Genomic DNA, 21,356 nt, shown 5'->3' on the forward strand with positions numbered 1-21,356 from the left:
AGAATGGGGTGGACCATGTTCGCCAAGCATTCTAAAATCGTGAATGTTAGATTACCACTATCCCTCAATAGGAAAGTATATAACAGCTTAATCTTACCGGTACTTACCTACGAAGCAGAAACCTGGGGGATTACAAAGAGCGTTCAACACAAGTCGAGGACAACGCAACGAGCAATGGAAAGAAAAATGGTAGGTGTAGCCCTAAGGGACAAGAAGAAGGCACAGTGTATCAGGGAACAAACGGGTGTTAAGGACATCATCAAAATCAAGAACAAATGTTCATGGGCAGGGGCACATAGCGCGAAGGCAACATAACCTCTGGTCACTAAAAATCGCAGACTGTATTCCAAGTGACTGTATTCCAAGGGCAGATGAGATTAAGAAGTTTGCGGGTATAAAGTGGCAGCAGCAAGCACAGGACCAAGTTGACTGGCAGAACATGGGAGAGGCCTTTGCTCTGCAGTGGGCGTAATCAGGCTGCTGATAGGAAATGCTTATGCAGGGAACATTCCTTAAGAAATATTTGGGTGGTAGGAGTGATCATTTTTCATGACCCTACCGTATAAACCGGACTATAGGTCGAGTTGGAATGTAGGTTGACCCCCAAAGTTCAGGTTACTGAAAAAAAAAAAAGGAAAACAACCCAAAATTGCCGAACGTCATTTATTTGCAAATTCGGCGCACCGCACCCCGATCGACGGAGCTCCTCTCAACCACCATCGAAACTGTTCCTATTCGTCAGACGAAGCACTTCTGTCTTCTGAAGACGAGAGTTTGTCGCTGGCCGCCTCCCACAGTGCGTTGTCTTCCTTGCCATACAGCGAGTTGCTGATGGAACATGTCTTAAAAGCATTTTCCACCATGGAATCTGGCAAAGAAAGCCAGGCGGAAAGCACCCAGCCACAAACAGTTGTTCTGTAGGCGGCCCGTCGTGTCTTTGGGTTGTCACCAAACATCCACTTTTGGTACTCCAGCCACACTCGGTCCTAGAACGGCGTGTTTAGTACAGCGTCGATCGGTTAGAGGGTGGACGTCATACCACCTGGTATCACGGGGAGGTCTGTTTTTCCATCGTCCAGTGCGCGCTTCACAGCGTTGGTTAAGTGACCACAAAACGCATCTAACACCAGCATGCTGCAAAGACGCAGCAGTGCACCTGGCTGATGGTTCCAGACTACTCGTATTCATTCGAGCATCATGGCCTCGTCCATGTATCCCTTTTTGTTGAGGCGAGCGACAACACCGGGCGGGAACACTTCCTTTGGCATTGTCTTACGTTTGAGAATGATCAAGGGCGAAAGCTTTCTACCATCTGGCATGCATGCCAGCATGACGGTGAAGCGCGAGTTGCTCGTTGCCAGTGGACAATATCTTCATAGCCTTGGTGCCATGCTGCATGATCATGGTCGATGAAGGCATGTCAAACCACACGGGAGTCTCATCGGCATTGTCAATCTGCCCCATCATGTAGTTATTCTGCTCCCGAAGCCGGTTCACGAAGCGTTGAAAGTTTATAAGCTTCTCCTCGAACTCGTCTGGAAACTTCTGACAGATGGATATGCGCCACCGGAAAAAAAAATTCTTTGCGTCTCATGAATCGACGCACCCAAGAGTTTGGTGCACGAAACTCTTCTCTAATGAGCCCAGCTTCTCGAGCGAGTTCCACAGCTTTCTTGTGTATGGTATCCACGGTTACTGGCAGCGAGCTTGCATGAACTTCCCACACAAAGTTCCCTAGCGTATTCTCCAGCTGCGGATGAACCGCACTTTGCCCACGAAATGACATTTTCCGAGGATTGCACGTCTGCAGCTTCCTTTTCTGCACTCTCCAATAGCACACGCTTTTTTCTCATACACCAAAGCGGCGCTGAGCAGCCATATTCCTATTCGCTACTGCAAACTCAACAACCTCTAGTTTAAACGCTGCTGAGTACTGCCTTCTCGTACCGCTACTCATATTCAGTGAACGAAAAAAAGACCACTAAAAATGAAACAGAATGTCAAGCGAAGCAAAAACTTAGAACAGATCGGAGGCAAATCATGAACACAAAAAAACAGACAAGAGAGAAGAAAAAAAAAACAACCTGCTATTGGATTTGAATGTGAACATGGCCGTGTCCAGCTTCTCATGCACATGCAAACCACATGTTGCCTGACAGTGGTGCACTGTCGGCTAGACACTGCTATGTAAGACAAGGGGCGACTTTAGCTCGTTATTTTATTGAAAATATCTCGACTTATATTCCGGTTTATACGGTACTTTCAGCAACCGTTCGTATCACAAAAAAACCATACAGCAAGGCAATATTTTTGCTTAAGGGAGACGTACAGATATTTCATGAAGCTGTTGGTACTCCATCACGAGCTTGGGATATGTAAAAGAATGCTTAACAATTAAGTTAGAAGACAGCGAAAAGCTTGTGAGATACGATGTTTTTGGACATGCCTGAGAATCCTGAGGTTTTGTGTAAACACCATGTCTGCCATGAACCATCTATATCAGGGCATCTCAAATTCGGACACTGAAACCGTTCATCCTCCGAATTTTGCTTTGATCGAAGATCTGAAAAGGTGATATTCGGATCTACTATAACCGCTAGGGTAGTGGCTGTATTGCTGCCACAAACCATTGCTTGATGCTGTTGCACTTGATGCTGTTGCAGATCATGGAGGGTAGCTTCGCCACATTGTAGGGCTTTTTTGCTATCGAGCAAACATAAGTTGCAGTGAAGCATGCTGAAATTAAAGAGGAGCTCTTGTCAAGATATTTTTCTTCTTCTATCATACATGTGCACACATGCCATCTTCTGTTACAGTACGACCAATGAGATGTGCTGATAGCCTTTCAGAACAATTTTGGGCATGGTTTCATTGATCTGTATCATTGATGTCAATAAAATGGTGTGTATTCAATTTCTTAGATTATCTCAAGGGACCACAATACATCCTAAAAGCTGGCATTAACTGTACTCTAACCTCATGCTAAGAACGGCCTTGGAGTGCTATACCTAACATCATAAGTATCTTCATGCTTTCGGGACAAAGAACAAAATTTAGTGACTTTACGCAGAAGTAAGGCTAGGTAAAAAATTGCAGGCCACAACATTCTTCTGGCTCTGCTTGTGTATCGTCATAGGTGTGCACAGGGTTCTCGTGCAGGGGGGGCAAAGGTTCATCGCTGCACCCCCCCTCCCTATTAGCTCAATGTATAGGGCAGATTTTATGCCCCCTCCCCCCCTTACGTGTCTAGGAGGGCACCCCGCCCCCTAGTCAGTGTAAGTTGCAGACCTGCCCTTCTGTCCCCCCTCGTGCACATGCCTGTGTGTGTGGTAACGAACCACTAGAACACAACTAGGCTTTGTTTCAGGGTGTCATAAAGAAAGGTAAAGCAAATATACATGGGCAAAAAATAATATAGAACAAGACAACATGAACACCAGCTGTCCTTGCCTTGCCGTGTTCTCTTCCCTTTTGCCCGTTTTACATGCGCTACCTTCTTTTGTACCGATTTCTTGCCAGACTAGCATGTAAGTGAACCGCCTGAAGTTTGATATGATGCAGTCTTTATTTATTTGATTCATTTGTGTAGTCCTCATTTGCAGAACATTCCTTTTTTTTTTCTTTCCCCAGCCCTTCATTGAACTTGTCCAATGAAATGAAGTCGAAGTTAGAGCAAGCAAGACCAACTACGGTGAGTACCATCTGTAGAATTGCATAGTTGGCAACATACAAGACGCTGATGGCATATTGTTGCTATTGTTGCTACACTATTAGTTGTACAGATCTCTTTTTCTGGCCTTTGTGCAATGAAATAATCCCTCAAAATATCCTCATTTCATTTCATTCACAGCAAGGGCCTCGTTCAGGCAAACTTGATGCCTTCAGATGCAAGGGCTTATCGGTCAGCTTTCCACTCGTTCTGCGGTCAGCTTGCCCACCTCTCTCCGATGGAATATTGGATGATATTTTTCGATGCGGTAGCACTAAGCCACACAGCTTGGTTAGCACACTCAGGTTCCTTACATCCAACTTGGCACGTTATACGGTCATGTCACAGCAAGGCTACCTGCGCTAATTACCTGGCTGCTATAATGGCATCACTGTTCAAGACGACGATTACCAAGGTGTAGTTCTGCATGCGTTGGTCGAAGAACTCACTCATGAGTTGACTCACTCAGACTCATAATGAGCCATGAGTTTGGGTCTGAGTGAGTCGGGCTCAGGAAAATGTTGGCGAGTACGAGTGAGCCCAAGTGAGTTCCCCTTATTTTGCAGACTTACGCTCCCTTCTACTCATTTTCAGCATCACTATCATCCTTACCTGGACTCATGTTTCTACTCACATCTACTCACACATATTCCAAAGCACTGTCATTCCTGCACAATTTCTTTACTTATTGATAAGAGGCGTGTTATTAGGTGGGATGGTGCCTTCAACTCCCACCCAGCAACTCTTGCGGGAAAGTTCTTCCTAAATATATTCTTTGTTGTCATCTCTTTCAAAAAAAGATGTCCTTCAAGAAAAAAAACACTCATAACTCGTATTAAAAAGTACTGTGTCAAAAGACACTAAGAAGAGCACCTGCTACGTGAGACATTGGTGCTTAGAGCTGACAGTCCCGATATGGCACACAAGGGCAATATTGCACTTGCCTGCTTCTGTAAATCTCTCGTTCCTTGGGCACCTTCATTTATCTGCAATGATATAGTATTCAATAGTATGTCGATGAAACACACTGTCATAGTATAGTACTCTAAATTTTAGCAGCTGCATGTACTACACAAATTTCTTTATTTATTTTTTTCTTCTTTCTATGCAGGTGGGAGCGGCAAGCAGGATACCTGGTGTTACACCAGTAGCACTCCTAAGCCTGTTGCGACTCGCAAAGGAAAAAGAAAGACCGTCGTCCGCTCTCTGATAGTGCTAGGCTGAAAAGTATAGCCATATTGTACAGATAGAAAATAAAAGCTGATCACTTTAACTACATCTTCATCCTTGAATAATTGATTAATTATGCTTTCCCCAAGGAAAGACCGTCCTTCGAAATGTTAACTCCAGTGATGTGGGATCATTGCGGCCAATCAATTTCAACTCTCAAGATCTCTGCAAACTTCTGCCCTCCATAGGTAATAACCAGGGTGTCACCTACACTCTATGCTTCAGGGGTGGTGCCACATAAGGCTCCGTTAAATGGGCTGTCCATTACAGCATACACTGGTTAAATAGAGCTCAAAGTTACATTCACTATGGGTGCCGGCCCGCTCGCCCCCAAATGTTAGCCAGTCGGAAAGTTCTGAAAGACACAGTCCATATTCCAGAGCTTTTTTTTTTTTTCTTAGAAAGCAGAAACATATCGTAGGAGTACTAGCTTTTAGTAGAGACAAGATTGCTGCTAGAACACTACTGCTGTACTCATTGCACTATTATAAAAGCATCGCCTTGTATAAGGACGGTATAAGAGCATCACATACACAGCGGTAATCACATACAAGTCATAATATAACTTGGCATTTCTCACGTGCGTGCAAACAGGCCGAATTCGGCAAAGTTGACTTCAAGTATAGTTGCCATTAACGTACTTGCAGTCAGTACTCTGCCCCTTGTTGATCCACAAATGTGGAATGACATACAGTGCTTAATGAAAACGGCCTCCAAATTCTATATCATAACTAAGTTGTGCATGAACAGTTGAGTCTGCATATGGTGAGCCTCGATGTAACAGTGTTAATTACCATATCTTTTCTTTTTGTAACCATTTACTGTTTGCATTGGCATGCACATGTTTTTTTTTTTTTTCTCGACTAGTTTTATGCCATGATTTCAATGCAGTGAAGTTCTGGCAAGCGACTAAAAATTTTGCAAATTTCATCAATGCATTTTTTGAATGAAGATTGTTGTGATGTTTAAAAGAAGGTAATTTTTTGCCAATCGCTATGAGAAAAATGTTTCAGTGCTCTGGTGCTTACTGCGCAGGAAGCATCATTACTAGAAGGAAATTTTTTTATACTCAATTATCGTCAATGCTTCAGTTCTGTTACACATAGAAAGACAGGATTTTTACATGATCAATAAGTTTCAGAGCTTACTGTTTGTGAATAACACTTGAGATAACCCATCTCATCACAATACAAACCTACAGTAATCACTGTCAAATATAGGAGAAAGTCAGCTATTCTCAGGCTCAAAGCCAGGGCACCCCCTCCTCTAAATGTGGAAAGAGAGGGGTGTTTGACCGAGGAGAAATAATAAAAACGTATTTTTAAAAACCTTCATCAAGTGCCCGCCCACCCTCTGAAAAGAATTCCTGGCTACAAGCCTGGCTATTCTGCAGTATTTTTTTTTACATTACGCCCTGTCTCATTAGTCCATAAGAAGCATATGTGGCGATCAGCATGAAGTAATTAGAGAAAATAACTGGATTTCTGTCCAGTAAAAACATCCTATTTGTGGCAGTTGATGCAGCACCATGCAGAGCTCGTGATAGTTTTTGGTGGCTGTATTTACAATCTTCCAGTCAATCGACTCAGACGGCTGCAGAAAAACTCACCATTGGAGAAATTTGGTAATAAATGTACAACGCGAAACCTACCGGTATAGGAACACTTCATGAATGCACCAGTGCGCGACTGAAACGCCAAGGCCTTGATGCAACGAAGTTCGCGATGTAACGAAGTTTTTCCCGGCACATTTGCGCTGATTCGCTGCAGGGACAGCTGTGAAGGCGATTATTGTCGCCGCCACTAACTGTATTTTCTGCTTACGACAAAAAACTGTAAATTAATCTGCGTATGATACCATGCGCCTTCCAACCAAGAATGTCCATGAACATTTCACCCCATTGCGCATGCTGAATTGCGCCGAGCCAAAATTCAATTTAAATGAAGTAGTCAAGTACTCCATTTACATATGTAGCTAAATAATAATAGATTACCAGATGATACCAGCGGTGAAGTGTCGAGCCCGACTTGAGCCTAAATGAACAAGCTGTTTTAGTCTACTCGTACGTCACAACCCTGCTTGTAATTAACACGATGCTCATTAATTAACCACTCTAGTAGCGTGGCTAGTAATGCAACTAAGACAATGACACGTAACGCAATGAGATAAGAACTTACAAATATTCTGAAAGAGAACCCGTCCGCTAGCCCAGCTCGCGGAACGGCAAATTCAGTTCGTGATAGCAGACGACAAACCCAAAAATACTGTTTATCATGTTAATTAATAAATACTTTTCTGCAACTTAAATACGTAATTTAATTAATTATTTTAGGTCATTTTTTAACGTTATAACAATTTTAAAATTTTTTTAATGCACCTTCATGCAGCGCCGCTTTTTACGAAACTGCGACGTAACCCCCCTCTAGCCACCATACCTTCAGTCTCTCCTGAGGTTGTGTTGCCGGTGGGTAGCTGCAGAGCACAGCGAGCTACGACAAATAGTGACTCTCCTAGTCCTCCGCACAATCGCAATGTTCTCCCGAGTACCCAGGAATCTCCTGAACTCTGTTTGCGTCTCGGCGCAGAGGAACTTCTCCGTCACTTCAAAGGTATACCGACATCCCGAGCGCACATTCGCGAAGTGACCTTGATGAAAGACTGAGCTACGGACACGTTTTATTACTTACGTACCGCCGTCTTTGAGCAGCTGAAGGAATCTTTAGTGCTGCGTAAATATTCGTTGCACGATATGCAAGCCCCGTTGACGATACTTTCTCGTGCAACTTACCGCGACCGCCAACACCGTTTGTGCCGGCTAGTGCCATCGACCGGAAAGGTCATGCATGATTAGAAAGCCGAAGTCAACCTGCCCGCCCCGGTGTTCTTTTCCGACTTCCGCGTTATTACATGAAGGTATTAAAAAAGAAAAGATTGCAAATGACCACGCCCCCCCCCCCCCTCCTCCGAAATTTCAGTAGCGATGCACGCGCTGTGTCCGTTATTCGCCAAAGCATTGTCTCAAATTTAATTACATCTACTTACGATCTTTGGTGTAAGCAACAAACCGGAAGGATCAAACTTAAACCGGCGTCATTCTTCACAATCGTAAGGATTTTGAATCAAAAGCGAACTCCGCCACACAGTTCCGCGTACCTAAATCAGCCTCAAGGTCCTTTCGTGACTCTTTGCTTGTACCATACCCTCTTGACATACTAACAGAAGCATCAGAGAGAAAGTAAGGTTTGTACGGTGCTTATTCGTTTCATTTTATTTCGGTAAGTGTCATTGCGATGGATCTTCACAAACCTAATCTTCTAGGGAAAGCTTTGTTGGGTCTCATGTTTTGAACTGCTGTTCTCTTGTCCTTGTGACGTCTGTTTCACAGTGAGCTTCCTCTACAGTTGCAAATGCATTTGGCGACTGGTAATTCATTGTGACTCCCAAATAACTTCCCAAGATGTTTAGCTAGATCTATGGTTTCGTATGTTATACCATCTCTTTCTATGCCTTCGTGTGAAACATTGCAGCTCAGTTCTCCTGTCAATTTCTGTACTATGCATGAATGAACAAGATTTCAAACTGTCCGGTTGGTGCGCTTCCCTTGCAGAACAATGTCAAGGTGGCAGTCCTGGGTGCCAGCGGTGGCATCGGGCAGCCGCTGTCGCTGTTGCTCAAGCAGCACCCCGGCATCACATACCTCTCACTGTACGACATTGCTCACACACCCGGTGTCGCAGCTGATTTGAGCCACATCAACACACGTGCCCAGGTCAAAGGCTTCGTGGGGAATGAGCAGCTCAGCGTAAGTACTTGCAAGACCTTTCTGTAGATATGTCTACGTGTAAGCCAAGCTGCCTCAATGGTCTGTTGGTTATAGGGCTCAAGCGCTGATCATGAGGTCGTGGTATAAAATCCCAGCTGCCATAGCTGCATTTTCGACAGAGGCGAAAGTATTTGAAGCTCGTGTATTTAGATTAGGTGGAAGTTAAAGAACACCAGATAGTCAGTTTCCAGAGCCTTCCGCAACAGCATTTCTTATAATCATGTTACGCTTTTGGAACATCGCTCTAGCAATAATTATTATTAATCAACATGTATGCTTATTTACCACCCTCCACTACGAGCACCTCTGTCATAATCATATTGTGATTTTGGGACGTTAAACCCCAATAATGATGATGCAATCATTGTACTTACCCTAAAATTGTAAAATTTATTTGCACTAAGGTTGACAACAGAACTTTGGAAGAATGTAGAGCTGTTTACAATGCTCTCGAACAATGCTCTACATAATGCTCCACATAATGCTCTACAATGCTCTACATAATGCATCAGGTGACTGATGTCACATTTTGCATGAGCACATGAGCACCGCGACAGTTGCGTTTATTTGTTTGTCATCAAACATAAGGATTTATTTTTTATGCTTGCTAACCACATTGGGAAAGTGCTGCCATCTTCACCAGTGAGAGAGAGCAGACCATCACTTTTATGTGGTGCCACTCAAGCAAGACCAAAATGGTCTCTCAACCTTGTGCCAAGTTTAGAGGGCCTTGTCAGATCTATATTAAGTGCAAGGGGCTGTTGGTATGAGAGGTTGGTACAGCCTTGTGATTTGGTTCCTTTTGCCGTATCAGTGTATCATCGCACAACTGAAAATCTCCAAACACTTCTTATTACTGGAATCCACTAGTAACAACAGTTTAGACTTTGTAGGACCTTGGACAACGTTGAAATGCAAGCTGGTTAGCATATGTTGGGTTTTACAGGGTAAAAACGGATGTGACAAGACAAACTTATTACCAAATGGCCTGTATCTTGACGGTTCTACAATTCATTACTTGCACCATGTGGGCTTTGTCATGTTTAAATCTCAACCTTACTAATCTGACGCTGTTGACATTTTTGGCCACACTTGTCATGCTTCTGGTTCAACACATATATCGTTGGTCATGGCAGAACGACGCAGAAAATTAGACAGAGAGCACACAGTGCCAACTGCCAACTCTTTTCTTGGAAAGGCAGACGATATACAGGCAGACAAACGATGACGACCAAAAAGGAGAAAAGTGGCACAAATGGTAACGATTGACTCTTGGCAGCTGGTGCATCTATTATCGTGTGGAGGGTTTACATGATGCCGGGAAAAGCAGATTTCAAAAATGATAGTTACGCCTGCTGGCCCAGTCACTCATTTGTGCCGTTTTGTGGTTATTAATGCTTGCCTGCTTATATACTGTATTTTCTCGTATATAATCCGCAAAATGTTCTCACATGGGGGGTCGCGGGTAATATGCAGAGGTGGGCTGCATACAAGAAAATGCGTTATTGTTTGCCTTTCCCATGAAAAAACCAGCTCTGCCACAATGTCCGTGAACCAACTAGCTCACCCTTGTCTTGTAGCTTCTCTTTTTTGTCTCATTCTTTATAGCACTGTACAAATCTGACAAATTTTCATCTCCGCTTTTCCCTTGCTTTCAGGATGCACTGAAGGGCATGGAGATCGTGGTGATCCCTGCAGGCGTGCCTCGCAAGCCTGGCATGACGCGGGATGACCTGTTCAACACCAACGCGTCCATTGTGCGTGATCTGGCTGATGCGTGTGCCCAGCAGTGCCCCAAGGCCATGGTGTGCATCATTTCCAACCCTGTCAACTCTACTGTGCCCATTGCATCCGAAGTGTTCAAGAAGCGTGGGGTCTACGACCCCAACCGCATCTTTGGCGTCACCACGCTGGACATAGTCCGTGCCAATGCTTTTGTGGCACAGGCAAAGGTAACGAACTGTTTTTCGAACACTGCCATAAAAAGTGAGAAGCCACATGAATTGCATGTCAACAGGACGAAAAACTAAATGCCGAGTTTGTTCTGCTGTCCGGCGTTAGTGCCCTGTCTTGTTTTTCATGGAGATCGACCATCTGGCTCGAGTGAGCACTCTAAGAGAAGAAACATGGCTTTTTCCCGATTTATGGTTCAATAATGTGGGTTGAAACAACTTGTTTCTGTTCAATGTCAAGTCCCTGTTTTTCATGCTAATTAATTTTCACGTGTTTCAGGTGGTATCCTAACAAACATTGCACAGCATTGTGTTGGTAATTATTGTGGAGGGAAGTCTGTATAGCATTGAATGATCACCCTTTTTAGCCTACTACTGTTCATATTTCGTGTCCCCAAAACTATTATCACTTCATTGTATGGCCTAATAACGCCATTATTTTGATACCCTTGCTCCTGCTGGTTCCCGGCAGTCTTTTCTTTTTTGGCATCGGTGCCTCTTAACTGCGTCGATGGCTGTTAGGCACAGCACCTGCAGTCGTGGCTCAGTGGCTATGGTGCTGCACAGTTGCACATAAGGTCTTGGGTTTGATTCCTGTCAGCCATAGCTGTATTCCGATAGATGTGGCATGCAAATGCTAGAACTCTCGTGCTTTGTTCTTGCTGCACTGCAATGGTTCAGACAACAAAGTTTAATCTGGAGCCTTCCACTGAGACATTCCCTCATGATTGTAGTCCTTTTTCAGTGCTTAAACCCCACTTCCTAAACCCTAGGCTCATTTGGCCTGCATTCCCGAGTCAGTAATGGCAGATTACTCAATATGTTTGAAAAGTGTATACTTACTGTGCCAATACCAGTTCATGGGACTGGAAATTGGATGATAAAACAACTTCCTTCTAGAAAGTTGTGTAGACACGAAAAAAAGGAGTGAAAAATGGTTTGTGAAAGAGTAAGAGAACAGCTCTTTTAGATTTTATTTTCTTGCATCTATATCTGTGTGCATAGTCTAATTATTTTACGCACTTGGCATGGCTGTACGATCTAAAGGACTTCTGTCAACATCTCTGGCAGTGTTACTGAAAAGTGCACAAGAGCAGTGGAAATCTGTCAATTTAGAGCTTCCTAGTGACAAACTGGGAAGCTCTAAATTGGAAGCTCTAAATCCTAGTGACAAAAGGAAGCTTCCTAGGGTTTAGAATATCAGCTGTACAATGCTCTCTATGCTCTTGCGTTTGATAACAGATGCGCTCCAATGTTCTTTTCCAGGGCCTTGACCCAGCCAGTGTCAGTGTACCAGTAGTGGGTGGACACTCTGGCGTCACGATTGTACCACTCATCTCGCAAGCCACGCCTTCAGTCAGCTTCCCACAGCCCGAGTTGGAGGCACTTAGCAAGCGTATCCAGGAGGCTGGCACCGAGGTGGTCCAAGCTAAGGCTGGCGCTGTGAGTGGATTTTTCTTTGCCATGAGGGTGCTGTCTCGGATATCATTGACACAATGCTGTTTGCCTTCAATAAGCACAACAGCATTAGAGGCTTGCGTTGTGCAAACTTTCTTATCTTCTTAAGGTGGCTTCATTTGCAATTTCTTATGGTTTGTGATTAACTAATGTGTGGCAGGTCGATAAAGTTTAAAAAAAGAAGCCCTAGCCGGTACAATTGTCACCTGTGTAACGAGGGCAGTGGGCATGGAGCTCGAATATAGAAAAGGAAGAAGACTTGCTGTGATTGCAGGCTTGCGTTCAGTTAGCCCTTGCGCTAAATAAAGGTCTTGTTCGCCAAGTCAACTCCTGCTTGTTCAACAACCCGTTTCAAGTGGTGGAAGTGCTGGGATACATCTGGTCCTCACCCTGGAACTTCGCAGCCGCACACTCCAACGACCGTCTACAATGACTGGTCTGGGGCCGTATCCGGCCGCTACTCCAGATCTCGAACCTGTGCCTGTCTTCTGCGCTGGCGCTCTCTGGCAGCGCGACCCCCCCATATTTGGTGGCCCAGAGGACCAAAATGTGGACAACTGTATTGCCGAGTATAAACTGGTGAGCACATACAATAAGTGGAACGCAGCCGATAAGCTCACAAATGTGAGTTTTTACCTGACCGACGTGGCAAAACTATGGTACAGGAATCGTCAAAGTGATTACAGTACCTGGTCGGAATTAACAAAAACCCTCTCGGAAGTCTTTGGCCGTCCTGCTGTCCGCCCCCTTCGTGCTGAACAGCGCTTGCGGGACAGAGTACAGAGAGCAGATGAAACTTTCACGAGCTATATCGAAAATGTGCTCTTTCTTTGCAAGCTCGTCGATTCGACTCTGGACGAGGCAGGCAAGATCAAAAACATCATGAAACGAATCGACGGCGGTGTATTCCAAATGCTTGCTGCGAAATCCCCATACGGTCGCCGAGGTGATTCAGCTCTGCCAAAGCTATGATGAGCTGCGTAGGCAGCGCGCTTCTACACGTTGCGCTGCTCAAGACACCGCGGACATCTCATCCCTCGACTATCACCATGACACCGCCGACCACTCTGCGTTGATGCCACTCATAAAGCAATTCATATGCGAGGAGGTCACCCGGCATCTATCTATAATCACAAGAACTATCGAGCCGATGGCACTCTTGTCGGCTTCGCTTCGCCAGGTCATTCAATCGCAAGTTGCCGAAGCATTGCCGCCAGCTCAGGCTCCACCAACTGTTACCGCACCACTAACGTATGCAACCACAGTTGCTCACCACGTGTGCCAGCGTCTCCGGCCATCTACGAAGCTACTCGCCATGTTTATTCGTCGACGCCACCTTCCCGCTCGCTGACCGTGCCGTCTCCGGCTCTATACGAAACAGGTCAGAACGTTTATATGACGCCGCCACCTGCGCGACCATTTACGGTACCTTATTCAGCGAACAGTGCCCCTACTGTCAGCCAAAGGCGCACTCTGGATAATCGGTCGATATATTTTTCATGTGGCATCCCAGGCCACGTAGCCCGTCACTGCTGTCGTCGCAGCTTCCCTTCTCATAACATTGCAGGGGCCTTACATTACATGCCCACCATGCCCACTCAGCCGCGATATCTCGTTCCTGCCGATCCACCTCTAGACGTGCGTCCCGGTCGCCGACCATCCGGCTCACGCCGTTCACCTTTTCCTCGTTGTCGATCGATTTCTCCAATGTTTCGTCTCAACAGCCCATCGCGAGGGGAAAACTGACAGGCGCAGTTCCAGAGGCAAGAACTGCGTTGGCAGCGAAAATTTCAAGACCTATCGGCTGTCCCCCGAACGAAATCGAACTCTATATTGATGGCATTAAGGTGTACAGACTTGACACTGAAGCTGCCGTATCTGTAATTAGCGAGAAACTGTGCTGAAACTTGAAGAAAATGACCACGCAACTTACCGACCTATCTTTGCAGACAGCTATGTCCCATCATATTCGGCTTTCAGCTTTGTGCACTGCACAAGTGGTCATTCAAGGTGCGATGTACGTCGTCGCATTTGTAGTTTTATTCCGTTCTTCGCATGACGTTATCCTTGGGTGGGACTTTCTTTCGTCAAATCCTGCTTTGGTCGACTGTGCTCGTTCCGAACTCGCGTTATCTGTGCCGTGATATGACCCCGATGATGGCGCTTCGTGTAGTGTTTGCTGCTTCTGACGTTGACATTGCGCCTTTCTCAGCTGTTGTTGTCTCGGTGTCGTGTGCCTCTCTTACGAGATTGCCTGTGTTGTTTATGCCATCGGTCACATCTGCGTGCCGTCGAAATATCATGCTTCCGTTTGCCATCGTCGTTTTTCGCAACAGTCATGCTGCCATTTATGTGTGCAATCCCTCGTACAGCCCGTCATCCCTACTACGTGGAGAATGCCTGGGAAGATATGAACCTTGAGAGTGCATTCTTCTGGCTACTATACCCGATTCTACGGTTTCGCACCCAATTTGTGCTGTCAGTCTTACCATTGCGCCTAATGATGTTCTGGACGTCTTCTCGAATGCCATCGATTCTGAGCTCGCACCAACTCAGCGCGAAGAGATTATAAATTTTCTACTCCGCTTTCGCTCTTCATTCGATCGTGACCAGTCAGGCTTAGGTCGAACCTCTGCAGTCGTTCACCGTATTGACACCGGTCAACAAGCCCCGCTAAGACGGCGTCCGTACCGTGTGTCATCTGCTGAACGCAGTGTCATCGACGAAAAAGTGGACAACATGTTGGAACGTGGCATCATCAAGCCCTCCAACAGTCCCTGGGCTTCACGGGTTGTTCTCGTCAAGAAAAGACAGATCCATCCGGTTCTGCGTTGACTACCGCCGACTCAACAAGATAACGCGCAAAGGCTTATATACCCTCTGCCGCGCATCGATGATGCTTTGGACTGCCTACGAGGAGCAGAGTTCTTTTTTTCGTTAGATTTATGCTCCGGCTACTGGCAGGTGCCCATGGCAGAGGGTCACTGCCCGAAGACAGCCTTTGTAACACCGGATGGACTATATGAATTCACCGTTATGCCCTTTGGCCTCTGCAATGCGCCTGCCACTTTCCAAAAGATGATGGATAACATCTTGCGAGGTCTGAAATGGAAAACCTGCCTCTGTTATTTGGACGACATTGTGGTATTTTCAACCGCGACTTTGCGACCCACCTCAGCCGCCTTGAGCAAGTTCTTACGTGCCTTGCCACGGCGGGACTTCAACTTAACTTGAAGAAATGCCACTTTGGCACTCGCAAGCTTGTAATTCTTGGCCATGTGGTTTCTAAGGACGGCGTTCTCCCGGACCCTACAAAACTTAGTGCGGTCGCAGCGTTCCCAAAGTTAACCACCATCAAAGAGCTTCGAAGCTTCATCGGCCTATGTTCGTACTTGCGGCGCTACGTCCGCGATTTCGCCTCCATTATTGCCCCCTTGACCAATCTTCTTTCCGGGAGTCCTGATTTGTCAGCGTGGTCGCATGCGTGTGATCATGCATTCCAAGAACTCCGACGGCTCCTCACCACGCCTCCCATACTCTGACATTTTGATCCATGTGCTCCAACGGAGCTTTATACGGACGCTAGTGGTGTCGGGCTAGGGGCCATACTGGCCCAACGCAAGGATGGCTTTGGCGAGTACGTCGTTGCCTATGCCAGCCGCACCCTCAGTAAAGCCAAGAAGAATTACAGTGTGACCGAAAAGGAGTGCCTCGGCATTATTTGGGCAATCGGAAATTTCGGCATTGTTTATATAGACGTCCGTTTGATATTGTAACAGACCACCATGCGCTTTGCTGGTTATCTTCACTAAAAGATCCTAATGGTCGGCTCGCTCGTTGGGCATTGCGGTTACAGGAGTTCGGTATCCGTGTTATCTACCATTCTGGCCGGAAGCATTCAGACGCCGATGCCCTGTCACGTTCTCCATTGGCTTCAGAGCCTGTCGGCTTGCCAATCTCCACCAGTGCTGCCTTGGCCATCAGAATTTCAGACATGCCTTCCGAGCAACCCAAAGATGCTTGGATTTCTTCTCTTTTGGACTTACTCTCAAACCGAACGCCCGCTCCAGTTTCCAGGACGCTTCGCCGTCAAGCAGGACACTTCGTTATTCGGGATAACCTGCTTTACCGCCGAAACTACAGCTCGATCGGCCGTAAGTGGTTGCTCGTCATTCCCCGACATCTGCGCTCTGACATCTGTGCCTCGTTCCACGATGATCCGCGATGTGGCCACGCTGGCGTGTTAAAAACATACACTTGCTTGCAGCTGCGGTACTACTGGCGCGGTATGTACCTTTCGTTTGTCGTTACGTAAGGTCTTGCCTTACTTGCCAGCGACGCAAAATGCCGACTCAGCATGCCACAGGTCCCTTGCAGCCGTTGCCATGTCCAGCACGAGCTTTCGATCGTGTCGGAATCGACCTTTACGGTTCGCTTCTCTATACTTCGAGTAGCAACCGCTGGGTCATTGTCGCTATCGACCGCCTAACGCGGTACGCTGAAACAGCTGCGTTACCTTCTGCTACCGCAAAAGACGTTGCATGTTTTATACTGCAAAACCTGGTTTTAGGGCATGGAGCACCTCGGGAGTTACTAAGCGAATGTGGCCGCGTTTTTCTCTCCGATGCCCGTGTGCTCAGATTTGGGTGCACGTTAAAGAACCCCAGGTGACCAAATTTCCGGAGCCCTCCACTACGGCGTCTCTCATAATCATATGGTGGTTTTGGGACGTTAAACCCCACAAATCAATCATTTTCTCTCCGATGCCATCAAAACGTTGTTGAGCGAGTGTCGCATCATACACCGCACTACCACAGCCTATCACCCGCAAACTAATGGAATGACAGAGCGTTTTAATCGTACACTTGGGGATATGCTGGCCATGTACGCTTCATCCGACCAGTCAAATTGAGATAGCATACTGCCTTTCGTGACATATGCTTACAACAATGCAACGCAAAGCACCACAGGATTTTCACCTTTCTTTCTTCTTTATGGACGCGAGCAATCATCAACAATGGATACCATTCTTCCGTATAGACCAGATCCTTCAGAGATGACTACTGTTTCTCGAGCAGCAGCACACGCTGAAGAATGTCGGAAGCTTGCTTGTGCGTTCACGTCACGTGACCAGACGCGCCAAAAACATCGCCACGACGCATCAACCACGCCTATGAGCTTTGCTCCAAACTCACTGGTGTGGCTATGGATTCCTTCTACTCCTCCAGGACTCTCCCGCAAGCTTTCGTCCAGGTACCATGGCCCTTATCGAGTTGTACGCCAAACATTTCCTGTCAACTGCCTTGTCGAGCCGCTGGATGCATCTTCGGACAAGCGCCGTCGGGGACAAGAAATTGTACACATCTCTCGCCTCAAGCCATACCATGACCCCTCTGTGTACACTTGTCCTTAGGTCACCAGGATGGCTCCCTCATCGCCCGGGGTGATTGTAACGAGGGCAGTGGGCATGGAGCTCAAGTATAGAAAAGGAAGACTTGCTGTGATCGTAGGCTTGCGTTCAGTTAGCCCTTGCGCTAAATAAAGCTCTCGTTCGCCCAGTCAACTCCTGCTTGTTCAACAACCAGTTTCACCTGTAACAAGGTAACAGTTGCCATTTGTGCAGTGTGCCAAAACTGCAAAAACGCTGAGCCAATAGGAGTGTTGTGTGCACTGCAAAATCTGTCGGACCAACCCACAATTTTTATTATTCGCACTTTTGCTATGTGGCCTTCATAGAACGTGCTGGACGTACCTTCTTACCAAGTCTAAGGTGTGGTCCATGACCCCTTAAAAAGCTCGTAACACAAGTGGCAGAGCCACTGCACAGCTTTAGTATACCCTTATCTGATACACTGACGGTAAAACAAGGAATGTAAACGATCACTACGGGCAATTTTTTTCAATAGTTGAGCCTCGTAAAGCTTTTGCTCATTTTTGCATAAAGTTGGCTTGTCTTGTATTATGTATAGTATGAATTCGGGATTTTAAACCTGTTGTACTTTTCACAGCACATTAGCAGAATGTGTGTTGTGTGATAGAATATTAATGTATGAATTCAATAATTTCTTCAGGGCTCTGCAACTCTGTCCATGGCGTTTGCTGGTGCCAGATTTGTGTTCTCGGTAAGTGCACTCGTGTTGTGTTAACATTGCTTCTGGGGTCTGTACGAGGCAGCATGACTGCTAAATTGTGTAATACATGTCGCGCACGCATGAATCCCATCTCCAGAGAGGGCATGCTAGAGAGATCAATACAGTAAAACCTTGTTACAAGAGATTAAAGAGACCCAAGAAACCTGCATCTTGTAACAAAATTTATAAACACACAGAGCACACTGCGGCAGAGGTTCAGCTCAGCGATAACTATCATGGAGTTGTGGTCGCGTCACAGCGAGTATGAAGGCATAATAGCATGGTTTCTGTCGTTGTAGACAAGACATGCGAAAAATGACAACCAGCTGTGAAACAGAACAGACTTGAGCCAAGCGAATAAAAATTGCAGATGTACCAGTTTTTTGTACAAAGCTGGCCCTATTACGCGAGCGTGACTTGAGTAGTCTTTCCTAACTAGCTAAGAATTCATTCCTAAGAAGGTTGTCCCTGGGCGACTCAATGCCTCTTTTATACAGTGTTAAAAGTACGGACACGAATTTAAAAAAAAATCTTCAGATTGTTGCTTGAAATAAAAGGACTGTTGTCGAAAAACCTAACACGAGCATTGTGGTGCTTGGTAACGCGACGAATATATTTTTATTGCTGCAATCTTAAACAGACACAGTTTCAATGTTGAGGAGGTAGCTTCTTTGCTCTTCTCCGTGATGTCTCAAAGCAGTGCGACATTACATAAAGACAGCAACTGGCGACATACTACCAGCAAACCTGCTCGTAGTCCATGTAAACAAGTGAATTGTCCAGTCACCCCGACAGTGATTTCTGCTATTTTGGCGGCACGCAGGACGCAAATTCAGGAACCGTCTTCACTCATCACGATAATGTCTATTGCAGTGAGGCTGGTTTGCAGATGCTCAGAAAAGAAAACTTTAAAATACAAATAAAAATGCTCTATACATGTTGCCCGACTTTGGTGTGTGGAGTGTTGACACTGTCATACCAAAAAAACGAAAAATGTTCCATTCATGGCGTCTTCAAATCGTGTCTGTACTCCTTCAACATGGCAAACATGGGAAAACCAGCCAAATTATATTTTTTATGTCTCTTACAACCAAGTGTCTCGTGTAATCATCTTTCTTGTAACAAGGTGACACTATATATGTTCTCAATGTGGGTAATTAACTTTTTATGCCTTTCTCACAGCTCATCTCTGCTATTCAAGGAAAGGAAGGAGTAGTGGAGTGCGCATTTATCAAGTCTTCCGAAACTGAAGCCACATATTTCTCAACCCCTCTTCTTCTCGGCGTAAGTTCTTTTTTTTTGTCAACTCTGTGTTCAAATGCCAACCATTATTTCGTGCAAAAAAAAAACAAAAAAAAAACAACTGACCACCACTCAAGAGATGAAAAAGATGCTCGACAGATTGAGTTGTAAAAGGATAGCACCCACTAGCTTGGAACAACAAACTAAAAACTTTTAAAAAGTGCAGTACTAGCATTAACCAACAAAATCTTGGACCACACGAAGCTTATAGTTTCTGGTAGTATGGATACAGGGTATCCTATTGGCACAAATTTTATGTTTAGAATGTTCACATGCCAGTTATTGGCTAGCCAGCAACCTTTTAATAAAAGATGTGAAGTGTGATGGCCCTTTAAAGAGATTCTACGAGGAGTGGGCATTAGAGGAATTGCAAGTTCGCAGTTCATTTGTGAACTCTCCTTGCGATGCTAACATCTTTTAGTGAAAAGCAGTGTGCATTAACAACAGCACTTATAGATTACAGCATTGTATAAGAGAATGCTGCACAGTTCAGTTTTGCATGTTGTATTCACTGCAGAAAAATGGTGTTGCGAAGAACCTGGGCCTCGGCAAACTGTCCCAGTACGAGTCCGAGCTCGTGAAGGCGGCGCTGCCGGAGCTGAAGACCAACATCAAGAAGGGAGAGGACTTCGTCAAGAAGTAAAATGCTGACCTCTGAATTGAAGTATAGCTATCATTGAGAGTGTGTTAAGTGCCCATCAGTGGATACATCGCAACTAAATAAAATACCCATTGGATGTGTGAAAGTGTCTGCACTTGCATTAAGTGCTTGAGAAAGTTACTTTCACGTAAAGTACAAGAAAATTTTTCCATATTGGTACCAATAAATCCTGCAACAACAATTGCCATTTACACTTAGCTGGTAAAGGCAATGCCTTAGAATGTGTCTTTAGCGCAGCACTTGACAAGAGACACCACAAGCTCTGAAGTCTTGTTACAACACGCCCTACTTCATTCTCTGCTACTCCTTACAAAGCATGATATGTAGGGTTTGACATCCCAAAGCCACCATATGACCATGAGAGACGCCGTAGTGGAGGGCTCCGGAAATTTCAACCTCTAGCCTGCACACGGGCCTACAGCATTTTTACCAAAAATGCACTTGCCGCAGCTAGGCTTTGATCCCGCGACCTGCAGGTCAGTAGCCGAGTGCCTTAGCCACTGTGTAGGGGAGTATACTACTCACCCTTGCCTGCCTATATCTTTGTGGACAGGCTTATGCAATGTTCGCTTACATGACTGTTTATAATGAAATAAGGCAATTCTGGGCAGGTTACACCCCTTGCAGTCTTGTCTGCTCCTGTCCAACATTGCCGTAACAGTCATCAGTATGCAGCTCGAGGTTAAATTCGGTGGGTTTTCTCGCAACATAAACGAGGGTTGTAATTTTTTGAGGCAGCTCTCGCCATTCTTGTTTTTCTGTCCTGGGGAAAAAAAAAAAAGATCCGTAATGGTCTGGAAGTTCTTCTTGTCCAAAAGAAATTTCAATGCAAATTAACAGTACAGTTGAACCCCTTTATAAGATACAAATATAGGAGACCAGTGCACCCACACTGAAATAGATGTCCAAATGCACGCATGGTACACTGCACATGAAACAGCTCGTATAAAGGACAATAATTGCTCCCCAGTGCACGTTTCTTATAGAGGAATTGAACTCTAGTACTCTTATTTATAATTACAGGTAAATTTTGAATGCTCGAAAAGAACTAATTCATTTCATTGAGGCTGAATGCTTTGTGTAAAAGCAG

General features: G+C 45.5%; 2 protein-coding genes across 3 annotated transcripts in view; both read left to right on the top strand.

Moving 5' to 3' along the window:
• Window positions 1-4,987, top strand: part of LOC119172970 (5-taurinomethyluridine-[tRNA] synthase subunit MTO1, mitochondrial) — a 146,859-nt gene extending 141,872 nt beyond the window's left edge. For both annotated transcript variants that reach the window (XM_075889894.1, XM_037424108.2), the window contains exons 16-17: window positions 3,631-3,691; window positions 4,821-4,987. In XM_075889894.1, coding sequence (XP_075746009.1) covers window positions 3,631-3,691; window positions 4,821-4,919 — 160 coding nt within the window. In that variant the 3' untranslated portion in view covers window positions 4,920-4,987. The remainder of the gene's footprint in view (window positions 1-3,630; window positions 3,692-4,820) is intronic.
• A 2,373-nt stretch (window positions 4,988-7,360) lies between these two features.
• Mdh2 (malate dehydrogenase 2) lies at window positions 7,361-20,351 on the top strand. Its single transcript, XM_037424101.2, has 7 exons — window positions 7,361-7,548; window positions 8,547-8,741; window positions 10,421-10,714; window positions 11,981-12,157; window positions 18,244-18,294; window positions 19,486-19,587; window positions 20,123-20,351. Exons 1-7 carry the CDS (start codon window positions 7,471-7,473, stop codon window positions 20,246-20,248), a joined length of 1,023 nt encoding a protein of 340 aa, XP_037279998.2. The 5' UTR covers window positions 7,361-7,470; the 3' UTR covers window positions 20,249-20,351.
• The last annotated feature ends 1,005 nt before the right edge of the window (window positions 20,352-21,356 follow it).

This window comes from Rhipicephalus microplus, chromosome 3, assembly GCF_043290135.1.
Source record: "Rhipicephalus microplus isolate Deutch F79 chromosome 3, USDA_Rmic, whole genome shotgun sequence".
Lineage (NCBI taxonomy): Eukaryota > Metazoa > Arthropoda > Arachnida > Ixodida > Ixodidae > Rhipicephalus > Rhipicephalus microplus.

Coding starts and splice junctions, on each gene's coding strand:
- Mdh2 (XM_037424101.2), top strand. CDS start 7,471: ATGTTCTCCCGAGTACCCAGGAATCTCCTGAACTCTGTTTGCGTCTCG. Junction 7,549..8,546: donor ACTTCTCCGTCACTTCAAAG/GTATACCGACAT, acceptor CTTCCCTTGCAG/AACAATGTCAAGGTGGCAGT. Junction 12,158..18,243: donor TCCAAGCTAAGGCTGGCGCT/GTGAGTGGATTT, acceptor TAATTTCTTCAG/GGCTCTGCAACTCTGTCCAT.